At 46.7% G+C, this 22,978-nt stretch overlaps 1 protein-coding gene across 1 annotated transcript in view; it reads left to right on the forward strand.

The window, feature by feature from the left end:
- Positions 1-22,978, forward strand: part of LOC124014401 (membrane-associated guanylate kinase, WW and PDZ domain-containing protein 2-like) — a 303,113-nt gene that overhangs the window by 212,647 nt on the left and 67,488 nt on the right. Inside the window, 3 exon segments of the mRNA XM_046329317.1 lie at positions 4,760-4,975; positions 9,168-9,399; positions 11,531-11,610. Of these exon segments, the coding sequence (XP_046185273.1) occupies positions 4,760-4,975; positions 9,168-9,399; positions 11,531-11,610 (528 nt within the window).

Consider the following 22,978-nt stretch of genomic DNA (forward strand, 5'->3'; position numbering starts at 1 on the left):
CGGCGGGGGGGTTGAGGACAGCCAGTTTATGCCACAAGGAAGATGCCACTAGGTTGTTGATTATCAGCACCCTCCCTCTATATGACACTTGGGACAGGAGCCACCTCCACCTGGCCAGTCTTGACACCACTGCCTGTGTCAGCCCCTCCCAGTTCTTGCTGACCCACCTCTCCGAGCCCAGGTACACCCCCAACACTTTAAGCCCTTCACAACCCCACTGCAAACCCCCTGGATGCAGAGGAGGAGCCCTATCCCCCCATGCCCCACATAACAGCTTTGCTCTTTCCCCAGTTTACCTTAGCTGATGAAGCTCCCTCGTACACCTTCAGACTGGTCTCTAGTTCCTGCATATCTTGCCCATCCCTGACCATCACAGAAACATCATCTGCATATGCTGAGACTGCAATTCCTGTCACCACATCCATGCCTGTCCAGCACACTCCCCGCAGTCTCCTGCGTGGCAGTCCTAAAAAAGGCTCAATGGCTAGTGTGTACAGCTGCCCAGATAGAGGGCATCCTTGTCTAATGCCCCGTCTCACCCAGACTGGCCTACTGAGCCCCCCTCCCACCTTAACCATACATGACGCCCCAGCATACAACAGCTTCACACAGGTCACAAAACTCTTCCCAAACCCAAACACAGACATCACATTAAACAGATACTCATGATCCACTCTATCAAAAGCCTTCTCTTGATCTAAAGAGACCAGTCCAAAGTTCACATTAGAACCTCTGGACAAGTCCAACATGTCCCTAATCAAGAACAAGTTGTCCGTGATTGAGCATCCCGGTACACAATATGTCTGGTCCTTGTGTATTATAGAGTCCAGATGGGACTTCAGTCTGTTAGAGAGGACCTTGGCAAAAATATTGTAGTCCGCACAGAGTAATGCCACAGGCCTCCAGTTCTTAAGTTCAGGAGGGTCAGAGCCGCCCGACGGCAGCTCATCGGCAACTCTCCTACCCCGACACATTCTCGCAACACGCAAAAGAAATCCTGTCCAATTGTTCCCCAGAATTTTTTGTAAAATTCCACTGGAAGTCCATCGACCCCGGGTGCACGACCAGGGGACATCTGGGTTACTGCCTCTGCCAGTTCATGTGACAACAGAGGAATGTCCATTTCATCCCTCTGTGCCCGAGAGAGCTTAGGGAGTCCTGCGAAGAAGACCTGAGCACACATAGGATCACACATTTCTGCCCTATACAATTCAGTATAAAACTCCACAGTCCGCTCCCGCATCTCCCCCACCACAGAGGTCACCCGCCCATCAGACAGCCGTAGACAATGCATACCCTTGGCTTCACTGCTCTGTCTTTCCAAACCAAAGAAGAAGGAGCTGGGAGCATCCATCTCCTTGAGCATGGAGAACCTAGCTCTTACAAGTGCTCCCTTTGCTTTAACCTGGAAAAAACTGCCCAGGTCCCTACGTAATTCGGCTAAGTTAGCCTGGAGGCCTACATTGCCTTGCCCCACCATCTCTACCTCCATCTCACTAATACACCACTCTAGTTCCCCCAATACTCTCCTAGCCTCTGAGGATGAGAGAGCTGTGTACTGTTGACAGAAAAGCCGAATTTGCACTTTCCCCACATCCCACCACTGACTCAGAGACTCATACTCCTCTCTTCGCTGCCCCCATCTTTCCCAAAAAGTCTGGAAACCTGAGCAAAAAGTGGCATCTTGTAAGAGCTTTACATTGAACTTCCAATAAGATGCCTGCCTGGGCCCTGGTGAAATAGACAGCCGAGCCATGGTTATGTGGTGATCCGAAAACCCCACTGGGAGAATGGTAGCACCCAGCAGCCTATTGCTCTGATTCCTGGACATGTAAAACCGATCAAGTCGAGCTGCACTCACCCTAGCCCCAAAAACCTTCACCCACGTATACTGTCTTGTGTTTGGATGTTTAGTTCTCCAAACATCCACTAGGTCAAACTGATTAAAGATGTCCCTTAACACTCCCACTGACACTGAATGAGGCTCTTCCCCATTTCTGTCTTTTGTAAAATCCATTGTACAGTTCCAGTCACCTCCGATCACCAGCGTCTCCTCAGGCGCTACTTGTGAGAGTTCCTGTCTAAGACTCCCAAATAGAACCCCTCTTTCTCTCCCTGTGTTAGGCGCATACACATTTATAAAGACAAAACACATGTTGTTAATTTCTGCTTTAACAACAAGCAACCTACCCCTACACACCTCCTTTGAGGAGTAAATTTTTACAGCCAGACCCGGTGCAAAAAGGACTGCCACCCCTGCACTAAGATTTGTCCCATGGCTCAACACACTTGCCCCATTCCACCAGAGCCCCCAATCAACTTCATTCACCACATCACTATGCGTCTCCTGCAGAAACAACACCTGTACTTTTTTTTTGTTTTACATATTCACTCAACACACTCCGCTTTCCCGCATCTCTGGCGCCATTTATATTGAGCGAGCCTACCCGAAGAGTCTCCATAAGAAGTGGGTGAAAAGCCAGCAGAGAAATAGACCAATAGCAAAGCTCAAAAAGCCCCAGTGTCAGTAAGAAATTAAACATTTAAACAGTGTCTGAAGGTAAACCTTTACGCACTGTTGTGACCCACTTCCTCAACCTAAACGGTTTCCTGGGTGAGAGGACACCATGCCCCTCATTTCTCATAGCATGTTGTACTGATCTTACAAACTTTCTAGGATCAGGAAAAAAAGCCTCAAGATTAACTTTTTTCCCCTTAGTCTCATTCAGGAACCTTGTCAGTTCTCTCAACGTGTACTTAGACCCCTCTGGTTGACTGGCTGTCAGCTCCGGGCCAATTGAAGAGGAGTCTGAAAAAAATAACTCCTCATCCTCTTCCTCAGACTCACTTTCCTCCTCTTCTCTATCTCCCACCCTGACCACCTGCCCTTTCTCTCTGGTTAGGGCCTCACCCACAGCAACAGGCAACATTTCCATGGTGCCTTTGTCCACACCCTTTTTCTTTTTCCTCTTGACACCCTCCTCCTCCCCCCCTAATCTCTTACACTTCCCCACTATACTCTCCTCATCCACTAGAATAACCTGACTAGACGCAGTATCATCTGCACCACCCTCCATAGCATGACTAGGGCCAGCCTCGGCTACACCACCCTCCATAGCATGACTTGGGCCAGCCTCAGCTATACCACCCTCCATAGCATGTCTAGGCCCAGCCTCAGCTACCCCACCATCTCTAGCCTGACTAGACCCAGCCTCTGCTTCTCCACCATCTCTAGCCTGACTAGACCCAGCCTCATCTACACCACCATCTCTAGACTGACTAGGCCCAGCCTCTGCTGTCTGCATCTCCTTACCCCCTGCATTTTGACCTTGATTTCCCTCCCTTGCGCTCGTACCCTCCCCTTGTCTATGGCCTTTATGTGGGCACGCAAAGCTCTTGTGCCCCAAATCCCCACATTCAAAACACCTTAGACTATCTGTGCTGGCAAAACCTGCATAGAGCCCCTCCCCATGCCTCACTTTAAAATGCACATTTAGCTGTTGCTCATTATTGTTCAGAAACATAAACACTTGCCTCCTGAACGAAACAACGTGCTTAACGGCATCTGCCTGAAAACCTGCTGACAGTACACGGAAACCGCTAGCAAACTTACCAAAATGACTCAGCTCTTTCCTAATTTGATCATCCGTAATAAACGGAGGCAAATTTGCCACTACAACTCTTGTTGAAGGGGTAGAGAGAGGTGAAATTGACACCAACACATCCCTTACAAATATTCCGCTAGCAATTAGCCTACCGACCAAATTAGCCCTTTTCATGAACACAACCATAGCTTTGTTCATTCTAGAAGCAGAATGTATAAACTCAGCTCCTACCTGTTCACCGACCGCAAGCAGAACCTCCTCCACCTTAACTCCGTTCTCAGGAACACACCTGAACCCATGCTGTATAGACAGCGTCTCCTGCGCGCTAGGCTGAGAAGCCATTGCGCACACTACACCTTCCAATCCCCAGGAACGTTACTCTGTCCTCTTCCACCCTAACTTTGAAAAAAAAACTTTGGATACCGCTAAAAACAAATATTGCATTAACCCTCCACCATAGAAAATAACATGTAAAGAAAAGAATAGAATCAAGAAAGTTAGTTAGGATAGAGCTTTCCACACCAAACACTCAAACTCCAAAAACACCCAGCATGCACCGAGAGAGAGAGAGAGAGAGAGAGAGAGAGAGAGAGAGAGAGAGAGAGAGAGAGAGAGAGAGAGAGAGAGAGAGAGAGAGAATTTCGATGATACCCCCAAACAGGCAGGATATAACCCCACTTTGCCAAAGCATAGCCCCCACACCACTGGAGGGATATTGGAAGATATATTCCAACCGCCAACTTACCATCCTGAGACAAGGCCGAGTATAGCCCACAAAGATCTCCGCCGGGGGTGGGGGGGGACAGGAAGATCACGTCAGTGACTCAACCCACTCAAGTGATACACCCACATGGACATGGAAGAGCACAAGTAAGCCAGTGACTCAGCACCTGTAATAGTGTTAGAGGCAGAGAATGCCAGTGGAGAGCACATTCTCATGGGGGCTAACACAGTCTCATGGGGTTTAACACTGTCTCATGGGGGGTTAACACTGTCTCATGGAGAGACCTAAGTTCAAACGTCAGTCTGTCACATTGGCCATTTTGATTCTTTAACCTCACCCAACAGCACCTAAGTATAACATGATGTGTGTGTGACTGAATAAGTATATAAAATGATAATTAATGTGAAGTATTCTTTCCTTCCTTCTCTAGAGAACTATTACGGTACCCCCAAGCCCCCGTGCGAGCCCAGCCCTCTGCTGCTAAATGTAACAGATCAGCTCCTGCCGGGCGCACGACCCAGCTCCAAGGGGAAGAGGAAACGGAACAAGTCGGTCAGCAACATGGAGAAGGCCGGCATCGAGCCACCCGAGGATGAGGAAGAGGAGAGGCCCGTTGTCAATGGCAATGGCAATGGCATCACCCCAGGTTAGGTTCCAACGCAGACATAGTGTTGATGTGCAACAACAGATCCTCGTCATGACAACAAGTTCACAGCCAAAATGAGATAGCACCGATCCCTGGGATCTGATCAGACAACATAGCAGCAGTCTATCGTCTAGGTTACATCATAGCAACCGGCTCTCAGTCAGGCCCATACAATAACTGCCTACAGGGGAGCTCTTCCCAGGGAGCTCAGTTCATCAGCATCATCATCATAGATAGTCTAAATGAAAAACTGGAGAGTTCTAGTGCCTGTAAATAGCATGAGTACATCCCGCAAGCAGCCTATGTAGCAGAACTGATAGTGTTCAGAGACAACAGCTTTACACTGTATCCCATCTCATCCCATCTCCCAGTCATTAGATCAGATCACAGTACACTTAGTCTACGTCACATAGCCAGAGGCTAAACCCCCCCCCCCCCCCGCACCGACACAGAGAAACGTCGCCTGGAGGCTGTGATCAAATCAAGCGTGGAGTTCCACTAAGCAGATTTACTGGATCAATGCAAGCCACATCACAGTCATTACTCTCAACTAGGAGCAAAGATGCTGGCTGTCTAACTTAATATAAAAATGGAGAAACCCTATGTAAGCCATGAAACAAAATAGTATCATTCATTTTGACTTGACATTTCTTAATGTAAAAATAAATGACACTGTTGCGGTAGTTATTTAGTAAAACCTTTTGAGACCTTTCGAAAATGGCTTTACATTATATATGCAATCCATTATTATTGATCAACATATTCATTATACTGTATGTTTTGGTCAGGTAAGCCATATACAGTGGCTTGCGAAAGTATTCTACCCCCTTGGCATTGTTCCTATTCTGTTGCATTACACAAACTGCAGTTAAAATATGTCTCTATAAGCTTGGCACATCTAGCCACTGGGATTTTTGCCCATTCTTAAAGGCAAAACTGCTCCAGCTCCTTTAAGTTGGATGGGTTCTGCTGGTGTAGAGCAATCTTTAAGTCATACCACAGATTCTCTATTGGATTGAGGTCTGAGCTTTGACTAGGCCATTCCAAGACATTTAAATGTTTCCCCTTAATCCACTTGAGTGTTGCTTTAGCAGTATGCTTAGGGTCATTGTCCTGCTGGAAGGTGAACCTCCGTCCCAATCTCAAATTTCTGGAAGACTGAAACAGATTTCCCACAAGAATGTCCCTGTATTTAGCGCCATCCGTCATTCCTTCAATTCTGACCAGTTTCCCAGTCCCTGCTGATGAAAAACATGGTGTTCTCGCGGTGATGAGCGGTGTTGGGTTTGCGCCAGGCATAGCGTTTTCCTTGATGGCCAAAAAGCAAAGTTTGTCTAATCTGACCAGAGTACCTTCTTCCGTATGTTTGGGGAGTCTCCCACATGCCTTTTGGCAAACAGCAAATGTGTTTGCTTATTTTTTTCTTTACGCAATGGCTTTTTTTCTGGCCACTATTCCGTAAAGCCCAGCTCTGTGAAGTGTCCGGCTTAGTGGTCCTATGGACAGATACTTTGCAGCTCCTTCAGGGTTATATTTGGTCTCTTTGTTTGCCTCTCTGATTAATGCCCTCCTTGCCTGGTCCATGAGCTTCGGTGGGCGGCCCTCTCTTGGCAGGTTTGTTGTGGTGGATTTAACGGCGCTCGTGGGATGTTCAAAGTTTCTGATATTTTTTTATAACCCAACACTGATCTGTACTTCTCCACAACTTTGTCCCTGACTTGTTTGGAGAGCTCCTTGGTCTTCATGGTGCTGCTTGCTTGGTGGTACCCCCAGACTCTGGGGCCTTTCAGAATAGGTGTATATATACTAAGATCATGTGACAGATCATGTGACACTTAGAATGCACACAGGTGGACTTTATTTAACTAATTATGTGACTTCTGAAGGTAATTGGTTGAACCAGGTCTTAATTAGGGGCTTCAGAGGAAAGGGGGGGAATACAACTTTTCAGTTGGACTATTTGGACTATTTTGTGTATGTCCATTACATGAAATACAAATACAAATCTATTTAAATTACAGATTGTAATACACCAAAATACAAAAACGTCAATACTTTTGCAAGGCACTGTAAATGCCGTTGACCTATAGGACTGGGGTCGTCTAATGATCTGGTCAGGTAACTCATATAAATGCACTTGAGCTACAGGACTGGGGTAGTCTAATGATCTGGTCAGGTAACTCATATAAATGCCGTTGACCTATAGGACTGGAGTAGTCTAATGATCTGGTCAGGTAACTCATATAAATGCACTTGAGCTACAGGACTGAAGTAGTCTAATGATCTGGTCAGGTAACTCATATAAATGCACTTGAGCTACAGGACTGGAGTAGTCTAATGATCTGGTCAGGTAACTCATATAAATGCACTTGAGCTACAGGACTGAAGTAGTCTAATGATCTGGTCAGGTAACTCATATAAATGCACTTGAGCTACAGGACTGGAGTAGTCTAATGATCTGGTCAGGTAACTCATATAAATGCACTTGAGCTACAGGACTGGAATAGTCTAATGATCTGGTCAGGTAACTCATATAAATGCCGTTGACCTATAGGACTGGAGTAGTCTAATGATCTGGTCAGGTAACTCATATAAATGCACTTGAGCTACAGGACTGAAGTAGTCTAATGATCTGGTCAGGTAACTCATATAAATGCACTTGAGCTACAGGACTGGAGTAGTCTAATGATCTGGTCAGGTAACTCATATAAATGCACTTGAGCTACAGGACTGGAATAGTCTAATGATCTGGTCAGGTAACTCATATAAATGCACTTGAGCTACAGGACTGGAGTAGTCTAATGATCTGGTCAGGTAACTCATATAAATGCCGTTGACCTATAGGACTGGAGTAGTCTAATGATCTGGTCAGGTAACTCATATAAATGCACTTGAGCTACAGGACTGGAGTAGTCTAATGATCTGGTCAGGTAACTCATATAAATGCACTTGAGCTACAGGACTGGAGTAGTCTAATGATCTGGTCAGGTAACTCATATAAATGCACTTGAGCTACAGGACTGGAGTAGTCAAATGATCTGGTCAGGTACCTCATATAAATGCACTTGAGCTACAGGACTGGAGTAGTTTCATGTTGCTGTACTTTCTCACAGTAACTCTGCTATTCATTGGGCTATGTGAACAAAGCTGGGAAAGATTCGATGTCGAGTATTCAGCCTAGAGCTGCACTGTAGTTTTCTGTTACTGAATGTATGGACAGTGCATATACAGGTTGGGGGAAAGGGAGAGAGTGAAAGAGAGAGAGAGAGATCGATAGAGCAGGCAGTATGATGTGAGCAGATAGCTCCATAGATGAGCTCTCCCTCCCTACCTCTGCCTGCTGCTGTGGCTGTCCTCTGGGATGGCCCAACCAAGCGCCACAACTCAAACTAGGACACATCATCAGCTCCACTTTCTCTCAATCCCCTCTGCCTGCCACCTCTCTCACTCTGCTCTCTCTGTCTATTTCCCTCTCTCTTTCAATCACTCTCCATCTCTCTCTGCTCGGTATCCTTACTCTCTCTTGCTCGCTCTCTTTATCTGTCTGTCTATCTCTCTATTTCTGTCCGTGTGTAATTGCCACCCTCTCCCTATTTGAAATCCTCTCTATCTTTCTTTTTATCTCATTCCATCTCTTTTTCCTTGGCACTCAATCACGCTGCCCCCTCTCCCCGCTCCCTCCTCCTCTCTCCCTTCTACCTTTCCCTCCTCCTCCCTCCCCTCTACCCTTCCCTCCCCTCTACCCTTCCCTCCTCTCCCCTCCCCTTTCCCTCCTCCTCTCTCCCTTCTCACCTTCCCTCCTCCGCTCTCCCTCTCCCCTCTGCCCTTCCCTCCTCCACTCTCCCCTTCTCTGCTCCCCTCTCCCCTTCACTCTCCCTCTCCCCTCCCCTCTACCCTTCCCTCCTCCCCTCCCCTCTACCTTTCACTCCTCATCTCTCCCCTCTCCTCTTCCCCCTCCCCTCTCCCCTCTACCCTTCCCTCCTCCTCTCTCACTTCTACCTTTCCCTCCTCCCCTCTCCCCTCTACCCTTCCCTCCTCCCCTCTCCACTCTCCCCTTCCCTCCTCCCCTCTCAACACTCCCCATCCCTCCTCCTCTCTCCCCTCTCCTCTTCCCTCCTCCTCTCTTCCCTCCCCTGTTCCTCCAGTAGTAATGTCAGCTCTGACTCACCTGTCATTCACTTCTCCTTCTCAGAGTCCAGTGAACATGAAGACAAGAGTACAGATGTCTCCTCGGGGGACGTCCCCACCCAGACCTGTCCCCCAACCGAGACCCCCACCACCCCTAACAACGAGGTCCCCCAGGAGGAGGGGGGCGAGCTAGCCAAGTCGCCCCCCAAGCCAGATGAGAATGAGAGTGAGCTTGGCCCCCTGCCAGAGAACTGGGAGATGGCCTACACAGAGAAGGGAGAGGTGTACTTTATCGAGTAAGTGTCTGCGCTGAAGAAAACGGCGTCAAATTATCCCAATGCACACACACACACACACACACACACACACACACACACACACACACACACACACACACACACACACACACACACACACACACATACACATACACATACACATACACATACACATACACATACACATACACAAACAGACAGCCAACAGCAGCCAAATAGTTGACTGTTGTTGTCATGAGATTTAGACGTTCTTGTCCATGCAATATTTCACCAGGGAGAATAGAAGGTAAAAGTTGCCCAAGTATTTTAAGCAGCTTTCACACACACACACACACACACACACACACACACACACACACACACACACACACACACACACACACACACACACACACACACACACACACACACACACACACACACACACACACACACACACACACACACACACACACACACAAGAACACTCACTCCCACGGTAATGAATTCTATTGTTCCGTGTGGCCAGCTGTATTGGAGCTATTTTACAACAGATCTTCATTGGACCTGTTAGATTTTTACTGCTACAATATAATTGTAGAGGTAAGTTTTCTTTCTCTTACATTTGATTAATATTTAAACGTCTTCTGCCTGTGTGAGTGTGTATGTGCCTGTCTGTGTGTGTCCATCAGTCAATAGGCAGGTTATTACAGAATCCTTTAGGAAATTAACAATCGTTCGAATTTATGTGACAGAAACATCAACCGATTCCCAGAGGACTGCCTTTCATTGTGTCGTATAATAGAGTAGCAGAGAAAACATCCAGCAGGGTTAGTTTTAATGTAGTTGTCTGCCAGCCAGTCAGCCGGTCAGTTAGCCAGTCGGTCAGCCGGTCAGTCAGCCAGTCAAATACTTCTCGTGTATCCTCTCCTTCACAGAGGCAGACTGTTAATTCCACCCACTGCAGACTAGACTAGGTCTCCGTATGTCTCGCCCACCCAGGCCCTGTGTGTTCCTACATCTAGATGAATCAATCTGGAACGTTCTGTGCTAACGCGTTTAGCCGCCGAATTTGTAGCTGTACGTTTTGGGAAAAGTAAATGATGTGGTGCCAAGGCGGTACCAGATGCCAACGGGATGGCTCCCTTTGATTTGTCTCCAGATTCCATCAATTTGTTTATCCAGAATCCTCCTCAGAGAGAGAGAGAGAGATACAGGGAAAGACAGGGAGAGAGAGAGAGGGAGAAGGAGAAGGAGGAAGGGAAAGTGGGAAAGAGAGAGGGGTGGGAAGAGATTGAAAGGCAGAATCAAAAGGAAAAATGATGGAGAGAGAGAGAGAAGGAAAGGGAGAGGTGCGTGAAGAGATAGTGTTACGAGAGAGAGAGAGAGAGAGAGAGAGATACAGGGAGAGAGAGAGAGAGAGAGAGAAGGAGAAGAGAAGGGAAAGAGAGAGGGGTGGGAAGAGATTGAGAGCAGAATCAAAAGGAAAAGATGGAGAGAGAGAGAGAGAGAGAGCGTGAAGAGAGAGAGAGAGAGAGAGAGAGAGAGAGAGAGAGAGAGAGAGAGAGAGAGAGAGAGAGAGAGAGAGAGAGAGAGAGAGAGAGAGAGAGAGAGAGAGAGAGAGAGAGAGAGAGAGAGAGAGATTTCATCACCTGAGATTTTCAAGTAGTGCTCAGTGTTCCCTCCCAAAGGTGGATTTGGGATAATTTTTTCGGCAGCTTGTCCCGCTTTCCTGTAGCCACGTTTCCCTCCCTCCCCCTCTTGTCCTGTCATCGTCTTCAAGGGAGGGCATTATGTCCTCAGATGTGATAAAGAGATCCATTGAAGTTTCCTTGGCACCGCCTCTCATCTGATCACAGTCCAGTTTTACAGCCCGCAGTGTTGATCCTGCCAAGCCCACAGCTGTTCAGCTCTATCACTCACACCTCTCCCCTTCTCCCGCCATCCCTCCATCCTTCCCTGCACTAATGAGAAACAGTGTGCAAATTAAAAGTATCGATTGCCATTTTGTTAACCTAAAGGGTTTTTTCTTCGCGCCAGCTAGTTTAGAGGGTGGGCACACAGGGGAACGTCTCTTTTTCTCTTAAATGATGCTGAATTGAGAATCTCCTCCCTCACTGGCTCTCTCTCTCTCTTCCTGTCACTGTCTCTCCTTTTCTCTCTCGTCAAGCCACAACACCAAGACGACGTCGTGGCTGGACCCGCGGCTGGCGAAGAAGGCGAAGCCACCAGAAGAATGCAAAGAGGACGGTAAGTGTCTCTCTTCTCTCGCTCTCTCAAAGTCACTCAATTCTCTCTCCCGTAAAACCTTTGAATTCCTTTTTGGGTCCAAATCATTAGCATCTATTCATCGTCTGATGGCGGTTTGCAATATCTTCAGTGTTTTGATCCAAGAGCTGAAAGGATGGGTGTTGCCGTATACCATTATATATGAATAGTCATCAGTCACTGAGGACAGTGGTTTATTTGGGGTCCTTGTCTGACTCTTGTAGATGTGTACAGTGTCTTTATAACCGTGTTCTGTTACCTGACCTGTGTGGAGATGGTGCTACTTTTAGCCCCTGTAGAGGGACTGTGGGAGTGGGTAGGGTGGTTAACAGAGACCTCTTTATCCCCCACTGGGAGTAGGGAGCTATGCACCACCACAGAATGGACACTACACACACAGACACAAACACACACATACACACACTGACGCACAAACAGGCAGCAGGGCGGAAGGAGAGTGAGTGTCATTCAGATGGTTTGACTAAGAGAGTAAGAGTAAGGAGACTGATGGGGAAAGAAGACGCTATGCAGTAATATAGTATTGCAGAAGAGATACAGCCTATGACCATGAGGTGAGGAATAGGATGTTATTGCATCCTGAAAAATCTTGCTCTCATTTTTCTCCATTCAGCAATGTGCTTTTGAGTGATCTCCGGCATTGATAGCGCGGGAGTCTGAAGCCGAATCCTCTATCTCTCCAACCCTGAAGCCCCTCTCACACTCTATCTCTCTCGTCTCTCTCTCTCTCTCTCTCTCTCTCTCTCTCTCTCTCTCTCTCTCTCTCTCCCATTATGTCTCCCACTCTGTCTTCTCTCTCTCTCACTCTTATTTTTTTCTCTTCTTCTACCTCACTTTTTCTCACACTCATCGCTCTGTTCCCCTGTCTCATTCTCTCCATCTCGTCCCATCTCCTGCTCCATCTTCCCCATCAGTCTCACCCTCCATCTTTCTCCTATCACCCCTTCTCTCTCCCTGCTCTATCTCTCTCATTATCTCTATCTCTCCCTCATCTGGGTGAGATGTATGTGTTGAGTAGTAGACAGGGGTATGTAAGGTGGAGGGGAATGGAGCTCATATCAGACACAGAGAAAGTCAGGCTGATGGGAATGGAGCTCATATCAGACACAGAGACAGTCAGACTGATGGGAATGGAGCTCATATCAGACACAGAGACAGTCAGACTGAGGAGAATGGAGCTCATATCAGACACAGAGACAGTCAGGCTGAGGAGAATGGAGCTCATATCAGACACAGAGACAGTCAGGCTGATGGGAATGGAGCTCATATCAGACACTGAGACAGTCAGGCTGAGGATAATTGAGCTCATGTCAGACTCAGAGACAGCCAGGCTGAGGAGAATGGAGCTCATATCAGACACAGAGACAGTCAGGCTGAGGAGAATGGAGCTCATATCAGACACAGAGACAGTCAGGCTGAGGAGAATGGAGCTCATATCAGACACAGAGACAGTCAGGCTGAGGAGAATGGAGCTCATATCAGACACAGAGACAGTCAGGCTGAGGAGAATGGAGCTCATATCAGACACAGAGACAGTCAGGCTGATGGGAATGGAGCTCATATCAGACACAGAGACAATCAGACTGATGGGAATGGAGCTCATATCAGACACAGAGACAGTCAGACTGATGGGAATGGAGCTCATATCAGACACAGAGACAGTCAGACTGAGGAGAATGGAGCTCATATCAGACACAGAGACAGTCAGGCTGATGGGAATGGAGCTCATATCAGACACAGAGAAAGTCAGGCTGATGGGAATGGAGCTCATATCAGACACAGAGACAGTCAGACTGATGGGAATGGAGCTCATATCAGACACAGAGACAGTCAGGCTGAGGAGAATGGAGCTCATATCAGCCACAGTTTCTCACAACCACCCCCCCCCCCCAAACACACACACATACTGTATATACACAGACAGTAGGGCTCCAGTATTCTGAGGCCATCCAAAATATAAGCAGGAGAATGAAGGAGACAGGAAGATAGTTGACCAATTTGGAAAATGACAAGAAAGAGGAAACAAAGAGAATGTCTTAGGAAGATGAATCCCATGAAACCATCTTGGTCTAGTTCAGGGATGGACAACTGGCAGCCTCCCTTTTGAAGCCCTCAGATCACTTTTTCTCTTATGTCAGTCACTGATTGTCAGTCAGTGTCAGCAAAACAAATGTGATTGCTAGGTTAGTTTAGAGGCAAGCTATTGACTTTGTTAGTCAGTCTCACTCAGATGTCAGATTAAAAACTGAGAGCAGCTCATTTTCCTCTGCCTCCTGTCAAAATGAGCAGAATTACATGAAATGTAGATTTTTGTACGTTTGTTTATTACACGTGTAACTCTGTGTTGTTGTTGTTTCTGTTACACTGCTTTGCTTTATCTTGGCCAGGTCACAGTTGTAAATGAGAACTTGTTCTCAACTAGTTTACCTGGTTAAATAAAGGTGAAATAACATAAATGACAGATCCTTATACAATTGCTAAATATTCTCTCTGCTTCATGGCAAAATATGTAGAACTGCACTTTTCTTTGAAACAAACAAACAAACAAATCTCCGCTGTCAAAAGGGGGGCCACTAAAATGTTCTGCTCACAATATGTGTGAGGGGGCAGTATGGAAGACTTCACATTTTTTGTGGCCCCACCCCTATCAAAACTGCCCATCCCTGATCTAGTTCATCAGGGTACCTCCAATCCCGTTCCTCCAGTTCCATGCTACGAGATGTTCATCTGGGTACCTCCAATCCCGTTCCTCCAGTTCCATGCTACGAGATGTTCATCTGGGTACCTCCAATCCCGTTCCTCCAGTCAGGACGTTCCATGCTACGAGATGTGAATCTGGGTACCTCCAATCCCGTTCCTCCAGTTCCATGCTACGAGATGTTCATCTGGGTACCTCCAATCCCGTTCCTCCAGTCAGGACGTTCCATGCTACGAGATGTGAATCTGGGTACCTCCAATCCCGTTCCTCCAGTCAGGACGTTCCATGCTACGAGATGTGAATCTGGGTACCTCCAATCCCGTTCCTCCAGTCAGGACGTTCCATGCTACGAGATGTGAATCTGGGTACCTCCAATCCCGTTCCCCCAGTCAGGACGTTCCATGCTACGAGATGTTAATCTGGGTACCTCCAATCCCGTTCCTCCAGTCAGGACGTTCCATGCTACGAGATGTTCATCTGGGTACCTCCAATCCCGTTCCTCCAGTCAGGACGTTCCATGCTACGAGATGTTCATCTGGGTACCTCCAATCCCGTTCCTCCAGTCAGGACGTTCGTAGCATGCTACGAGATGTTAATCTGGGTACCTCCAATCCCATTCCTCCAGTCAGGACGTTCGTAGCATGCTACGAGATGTAATGTACTGTATGTGAAGGAGATGAATATTGATCTAGTTGGACAGATCATCCAGTGATCGCTGGCCCTGGGAGAGACAGAACTTATGGTTCCATGTAGAGCCTCAACCCGCTGGAGAAGGGGATCTAAGAGGGGATCCCCAGGGCCCATGCCGGGGCTAGGAGCTATAATCAGGGGAACGTTAGTGAGAATCTGCCCATGTTTCACTAGCTGACAGCTGGGTAGCCGCGAAGCAGGCCTCCCTGAGAGATGTGTAGGAGAGATGAGCTGGTGCTGTATATTGTGTATTGATTAGGAGGCATGTGGACCCTGACCTCAACCCGCTGGAGAAGGGGATCTAAGAGGGGATCCCCAGGGCCCATGCCGGGGCTAGGAGCTATAATCAGGGGAACGTTAGTGAGAATCTGCCCATGTTTCACTAGCTGACAGCTGGGTAGGCGCGAAGCAGGCCTCCCTGAGAGATGTGTAGGAGAGATGAGCTGGTGCTGTATATTGTGTATTGATTAGGAGGCATGTGGAGCAGGGGTGTAGTGTGTGTGTGTGCCCATGCTCTGGTGAACATTAACAGGATCACAGGATGGGGTCTAAACTCTGTCTCTGAACAACAGACGAGAGGTAGGAGGAGAGACTCAACAAACAGAGAGACATGGAGCCCTGAGGATGGGAGGAACACACACACTGACGAAACAGCACTATACATCCTCTAACATCCATTTTGATCTATAAACAACTTATACATGCAGATCTGTCAATTATTCAGGTATACGTCTGCTACCTGTGTGTGTGTGTGTGTGTGTGTGTGTGTGTGTGTGTGTGTGTGTGTGTGTGTGTGTGTGTGTGTGTGTGTGTGTGTGTGTGTGTGTGTGTGTGTGTGTGTGTGTGTGTGTGTGTGTGTGTGTGTGTGTGTGTGTGTGTGTGTGTGTGTGTGTGTGTGTGTGTGCCAGCAGCAGAGTGGTTGTCAGCTGATTCCCCCGGTTCAAAGGCACATCAGTGATAATAGAGAGAGATCTCATCATCAGAGGAGCGCTATGGTTTGGTTACATAACCTCTCTCTCTCCTTCTGTATCTTCCTGCTGTCCTCTTTCATTTTTTTGACTTGAGGGAACCTGGAATAGGACAGTCTTCAAATCAAAGCCTGCTGTTTAATTCTGTCTTCCTTCCTTCTCCCTCAAAGCCAGCTTGTTTTCCTGTTTTACCACATATTTGCTGGATGAGAAGACAGAACAGGCTCCCCTGTTTTGAGAGTTGTCTCTGTCTCTCTCTCCTGTTCTACATACAACCTGTCTGCTAGCTCACTGTGCCTTCAGAGAAGCCAACAGAATCCCCCTGATACGTAGAAAGAAAAAAACAAGAAAACTAATCCACCCTGCCTGCCTGTCGGTCGTCACTATTTCAATGCATTTCATCATTTAAAAGTCAGGTTAGTTCTATCCTAAGAAGCTGTCGCACAACACACATTGAATCCAGAATCCAGTGTAACCAATGAAAGGCCTTGGTTAGGAGTGACTGGTGTGACGGATAGGGATCTGGGCTGTGATGGCATTGGGAGGAGTTTGAAGGTTGAAGGTTTTAAATGGCTGCTTTGTTCCATTGTGTTTCTTTATGTCTCGTCTGTTTTGACGCCGTCTCTGTGTCGAGACCGAGGGCTTAGAGAGAGAGAGAGAGAGAGAGAGAGAGAGAGAGAGAGAGCGACATGGAGAGGGAAAGGGAAGGGGGAGAGAGACAAGGCCGGGGCATAGGTAATTATATTCTAGTCATGTAAAACGGAGCATGCCTGAGACGCACCAGACAAAGTTATCATCGTGTCTCACCCGTTAGCACAGAGCTCACTCTCTCATCTCCTCCCAGTGAAAACAGTCTCCGGAGAAAATAGCAGCAATTGTTTTTCTGTCCGGCTGTAAAAAAACTATGCAGATGAGACTGTCAGGAAAGAGGGAAGGCTTTTTGGGTTGAAAGGTCGACATGTTCTTTCCTAATAGCCTTATATGATGGCTTGTCTTTCTGTTGTGCTCACATACCCAGATACTCACACATCAGGTTGGTGTGGTGTTAGGAGTGGTTTGAGGACCCTGACCTTATGCGTTACCCCTCTCAGTGCTGGTCAGATAGGTGTGTGTGTGTGTGTACGCGTGCGTGCGTGCGTGTGCATGCATGCGTGCGTTGAGTAAAAGTTGTCGCCCTCCCTCACCTTGAGTCTCCAGCAGGAGAGGAGAAGGGAGGGTCTGTGACATGATTGATGGGTATATTCTGAGAACATCCTCCACAGTACCTGACACCCTAGACCCACTCCAATTTGCTTACCGCCCCAGCAGGCCCACAGACAACGCAATCACAATCACACTGCCCTAACCCACTTGGACAAGAGGAATACCTATGTAAGAATGCTGTTCATCGACTACAGCTCAGCATTTAACACCATAGTACCCTCCAAACACGTCATTAAGCTCGAGACCCACGCCCTGTGCATCTGGGTCCTGGACTTACTAACGGGACGCCTCCAGGTGGTGAGGGTAGGAAACAACATCTCCACCCCGCTGATCCTCAACACTGGAGCCCCACAAGGGTGCGTTCTCAGCCCTCTCTTGTACTCCCTGTTCACCCATGACTGCGTGGCCATGCACACCTCCAACTCAATCATCAAGTTTGCAGACGGCACTACAGTGGTAGACTTGATTACCAACAACAACAAGACGGCCTACAGGGAGGAGGTGAGGGCCCTCGGTGTGTGGTGTCAGGAAAATAACCTCACACTCAACGTCAACAAAACAAAGGAGATGATCATGGACTTCAGAAAACAGCAGAGGGAGCACCCCCCTATCCACATCGACCGGACAGTAGTGGAGAAGGTGGAAAGTTTTAAGTTCCTCAGCGTACACATCACGGACAAATTGAAATGGTCCACCCACACAGACAGCGTGGTGAAGAAGGCCTAACAGCGCCTCTTCAACCTCAGGAGGCTGAAGAAATTTGGCTTATCACCAAAAACACTCACAAACTTTTACAGATGCACAATCGAGAGCATCCTGTCGGGCTGTATCACCGCCTGGTGCGGCAACTTTTCCGCCCACAACCGTAAGGCTCTCCAGTGGCTGGATGTGTGTGTGTGTGTCCTTCTCCCAGCCCGTTGAGAGGAGAGGCTGAAGAGGAGAGGTAGGAGTCCTTCAGTAGCCCAGTCACGCTCCACCTCACTCCAGACACACTTAATGGTTAATCATCCTCAACCGTCCATGCTTCCCCCTTCCTTCCTCTCTTCTGCATCCTCCCTCCACAGCACCTAAATCAACTCTAGTAATAGGCTGTTCTACCTGAGTAAGTCACCTGCTCTGCTCCACTGGTTGTTTTACCCTCGCTGTGAAGGGAGAGATCAGCTGAGCTTAGATGGCTTTTGAACATCACTGCTTTTGGACAAAACCAACTCCCTTAGCTTTCCTGAAGAACTTAAAGGGGCAACTTCACCACTTTCCAACCTCATTGTCATTATCTTCAGCACACTACCAGTGTCGACGTATCTGAAAACGGCACATTTCTATGTTTTGTGGGAAAAAGTATGAAGTAAAAACGTACTACATCATCAAAGGTGAATCATTTTAAAACCAGTTATTTTTAAATGGTTGTGTTGATGTGGGGAGAAATAAAATACCTCTGGCTAAAAACTCATTGCTGGTTTTGAAAATCACCGGTTTTTTAACTTCTTTTTGACCACAGATCATAGAAACACGCAGTTTTCACATAATATATTTAGACACTGGTTTGGAGATAACGAATTTTCCAACTTGTTTGAACTACTGATAGTGAATCCCAATTCCAAGACTATAGCAAACACAGTGGATTGGGGAGCTCAGGTGTGATTATAAATCAAAGGTTACCCCGGTGGGGAAATATTGATTGTGTTAGTTATTACGTCCTAGGTAAATGCCAGAATAGCAACCTTTCTCCTTCAATTTAAGTTTTTTTTTTGTATTCAGCTCAAATTGACTGTGTGCTCATTTCCGGGGGCGACAGTGAAACCTAGCCCTAAGTGCATACTTTTGCTAACTCCACTCCTTGTTTTGAGTGGGTGCAGTTAGGGGTCAGGGGTCAAGTACAGCGACATGGAGGGTTGACGTGTCTGCAGGATTAGTAGTCCAAATGGGCCCACCATCATCAGACAGCCCCTCTGCTCAGCCCAAAAGACTTCCCTCACTTCCTCCTCCACAGGTTACCATGGAAACTATCTCCCTTCACAGTGAGACATTAGCTATGATTCCATTAACTTGTCCTGTGATTTTTTTGGGGGGGTTGACATTTACAAAGTTTGCATCGAAAATAGATGTGACAATTGCCCACTGCGCTGCGTTTCCATTTAACTATCTTGTGTCGATATAAACAGCTGGACGTCATGACGTCACGCCTAAAAAATAAACCCGCAGTGTCGATTATAAATGAAGTATAGAATTGCTCATTAATAAATTGCCGACAGTCTGTGTGCTCTCCCACCTATCAGTCGCAGGTAGCTTGCGAAAGACAGCATGGATAGAATGCAAGAAATTGACTAGTATTTGCCATTTTCGCATAATTCTCACTTGCCAACATATCGCCACAGTCCGCGCCATGGTTCAATTTGCACTCCTGTAGATCTGAAATCATTGGATGGGGAAACTTTCATCCAGCCAACCAGAAAAGCAAGGTGAAGCAATTCAGGCATTCTTGAAAGTGATGACATTCCTTGTCCTGCGAAGAAACATTATTTGTATATTTGAAAAAAAATGTATTTTTCAAGCAGTAGGCATTTAGACTATTGTCACCCTGACCTACGGGCGGTAAATGGATCTGATTAATTTGATTCAATCTTTGAGGACTGCAACAATAGAATGCCTATTAATAGCCATTGTCAACTTCCCTCCTGGTTATTTTGCTCACAACTCACTGTCAGCCTGTTTACAAATTAGGCCGTCTTATGGATTTAGTACGGAAAAATAATTTATTTGCAAATGCTGGGGCATCACGCGCACCTTAAAAAAGATTCCGCTATCATAATTCATTGGAAAAACCGTTTCCATCATCATTTGTCGCAATAAAGTTACACAAAAGACAACATCCAACCTGTCAAACGGAAACAAATGTTGTCACACTTTAGAAAATGTCTCCTATATCGGCTGTTTACATTACACGTGTCGCAATTACATTGTTTTTGTCGAATAAACCTAGGTCAATGGAATGCTGCCTAGTGTAAGGAGATGATTTACTTGAGGTCCTTCAAGGTCTTGTTTCTTAAGACTTGTTTCAGTTTATGACTCTGTTTCAGTCCAGCTGTTGTGACTCAACTGGACTGGGGCTGTCATGTTAATATACAGTATATATCAGTGTGTCAGGGGCTATATAGATGTCCTCTGTTCCATCTGGCAACCACCTCATCAAGGAAAGAGAATAAACCCAGCAAACCACTTGCTCCTCTTCCTCCTGCTCCTCCTCCTCCTCATTCTCAGCAGCAGACTGATTGATATTACCTCTGTCTCAGCATGGTGGTGCTATCACTGTGACAACGCACCCTCGTTCAATTCCCATTTTCCTTTTTCCTTCAGTGGCTCCCGTCTCAGTTGCTCTCTCCTCAGTCCATTCCAAAACAACGATAGCTGTTTGGCGAGTGAATCAAGTGGAGCTTTCAAACAGGGGCCTAAGGGCATAACTTTACACACCTGACTCTCAGTGGGAATACCCTGGAGAGATATTCAGCGAGTGGAGGAAGCGGCTGAAGGAAGAAGTTGAGATGTATTGGTCTCCTGTCTAAGCAGGCACCAGTGGGAAGGGGGTGCGACATCAGAGACGAAACAGTCCCATGTGCTGCAGGTGACCTGAATTCACTTCAGCCAGCTCCTCCCCTGAAGAAAGGAGAAGGGAAAGCAGGGGAACATGGGTAACATGGGCTGTTCCTCTCCTCAGACAGAATTAGAAAGGCCAGATGAAATATGCATGAGCATGAGAGCATGAAACTTTACTTCAAAAAGTCCCTCTGTACGAGTGCATTTTAAAGCGTTTTCCTTTAGAGCTGTTCAAACAGGGAGAGCGGAGCGGACAGGAGAGGAGAGGATGGACGAACAGGGAATGAGATAGAGGAGGAGAGAGTGAAAGAAGGGGGAGAGCTTAGAGAACCCTGCTGAAATCAAAATGGAATAAACCAAAGGAACATTTACTGAGGCCTATCCTACTGATGTCGACATTTCTCAGACTGCATGGAAAACCCTGTGGGATAACCCATTGTTTTATTTCAACACTCAATAGTGGCTGTCTCTTTGCTCTATACCAGTGGTTCCCAAACCTTTTATAGGTCCGTACTCCTTCAAACATTCAACCTCCAGCTGCGTACCCCCTCTAGCACCAGGGTCAGCGCACTCTCAAATGTTGTTTTTTCCATCATTGTAGGCCTGCCACACACACACTATACGATACATTTATTAAACAGAAGAATGAGTGTGAGTTTTTATCACAACCCGGCCCATATAGGACCAGGGACCAAGTAATAATAATCAATAATTATGCTCTTTATTTAACCATCCTTCATATAAAACCTTATTTGTTCATCGAAAATTGAATAACTCACCACAGGTTAATGAGAAGGGTGTGCTTGATTGGATGCACATAACTCTGCAATGTTGGGTTTTATTGGAGAGAGTCTCAGTCTTAAATCATTTTCCACACACAGTCTGTGCCTGTATTTAGTTTTCATGCTAGTGAGGACCGAGAATCCACTCTTACATTGGTACTGGTTGCAAAGGGCATCAGTGTCTTAACAACGCGATTTGCCAAGGCAGGATACAATCCAGAAATCTGGCAGTGGCTTCTGATTAAATTCAATTTTAACAGAACCACTTGATGTAATTTCAATGAGGCTCTCTTGTTCAGATATCTGTAAGTGGACTGGAGGCAAGGCATGAAAGGGATAACGAATCCAGTTGTTTGTGTCATCCGTTTCGGGAACGTACCTGTGTAATTCCGCACCCAACTCACTCAGGTGCTTCGCTATAATACATTTGATATTGTTCGGTTCTAATTTTTAAAATAACTTACAGAGTAAATAACTCCCAGACACTAGAGAAGCTTAAAGTTGAATTCTTTCCAAAGGGTCGACACAGCTGTATTCAGAGAGAGACATGTTTCCACCACTACAAGTATATATACTCCACTTCAGACACTCCTCCTTCTCTCCAATCCTTACATCTTATGGTTCCACAGGAAGACGAAGTGATAGAGTAATAATCCGTTCTGTCTTCCTTAAGGTGACCTGACCTGACCTGACCTCGACCCCCTTGATGTCTCATCCAAAGCTCTCCACCCGTATCCCCTATCGCACTCCCGTGACTCCCTCCCATCCACCCAGCACATTCCATAGCCACTCTGTCTTTCCACAGAGAACCATTAACTTATGACATAAAAAACATTCTCTTTCACACCTTTATATACTATGCTTCTGATCAAAGTTGACCCCAAATCCAACAATATTGTCCATAACCTTGAGTTCATTTGCATACAAAATAATTATACAATGATGGAAAGACCTGTGTGTTGTCCTTGCTAATACAGAGAGAGAAGAGCTCCAGCTTCTTAATCATTTTGTCCCGCACATTGAATATAGTTGCGGAGAGTCCCTGTAATCCTACAATTAAGTCCCTGTAATCCTATATTCGGATCATTCAGGTGAGAAAAAACATCACCCAGACAGGCCAGTCGTGTGAGAAACTCGTACTCTTGCAAGCTGTCAGACAAGTGAAATGATGGTCAGTAAAGAAAACTTTAAACTCGTCTCTCAATTCAAAAAAAATGTGTCAATACTTTTCCCCTTGATAACCAGCGCAATTCTTTATGTTGTATAAGCGTTGCATGGTCACTGCCAATATCAATGGCACAATGCAGAAAAACACGAGAGTTCAGGGGCCTTGCTTTAACAAAGTTAACCATTTTCACTGTCGTGTCCAAAACGTCTTTCAAGTTGTCAGGCATTCCCTT

This window comes from Oncorhynchus gorbuscha, linkage group LG25, assembly GCF_021184085.1.
Source record: "Oncorhynchus gorbuscha isolate QuinsamMale2020 ecotype Even-year linkage group LG25, OgorEven_v1.0, whole genome shotgun sequence".
NCBI classification, from domain to species: Eukaryota; Metazoa; Chordata; class Actinopteri; order Salmoniformes; family Salmonidae; genus Oncorhynchus; species Oncorhynchus gorbuscha.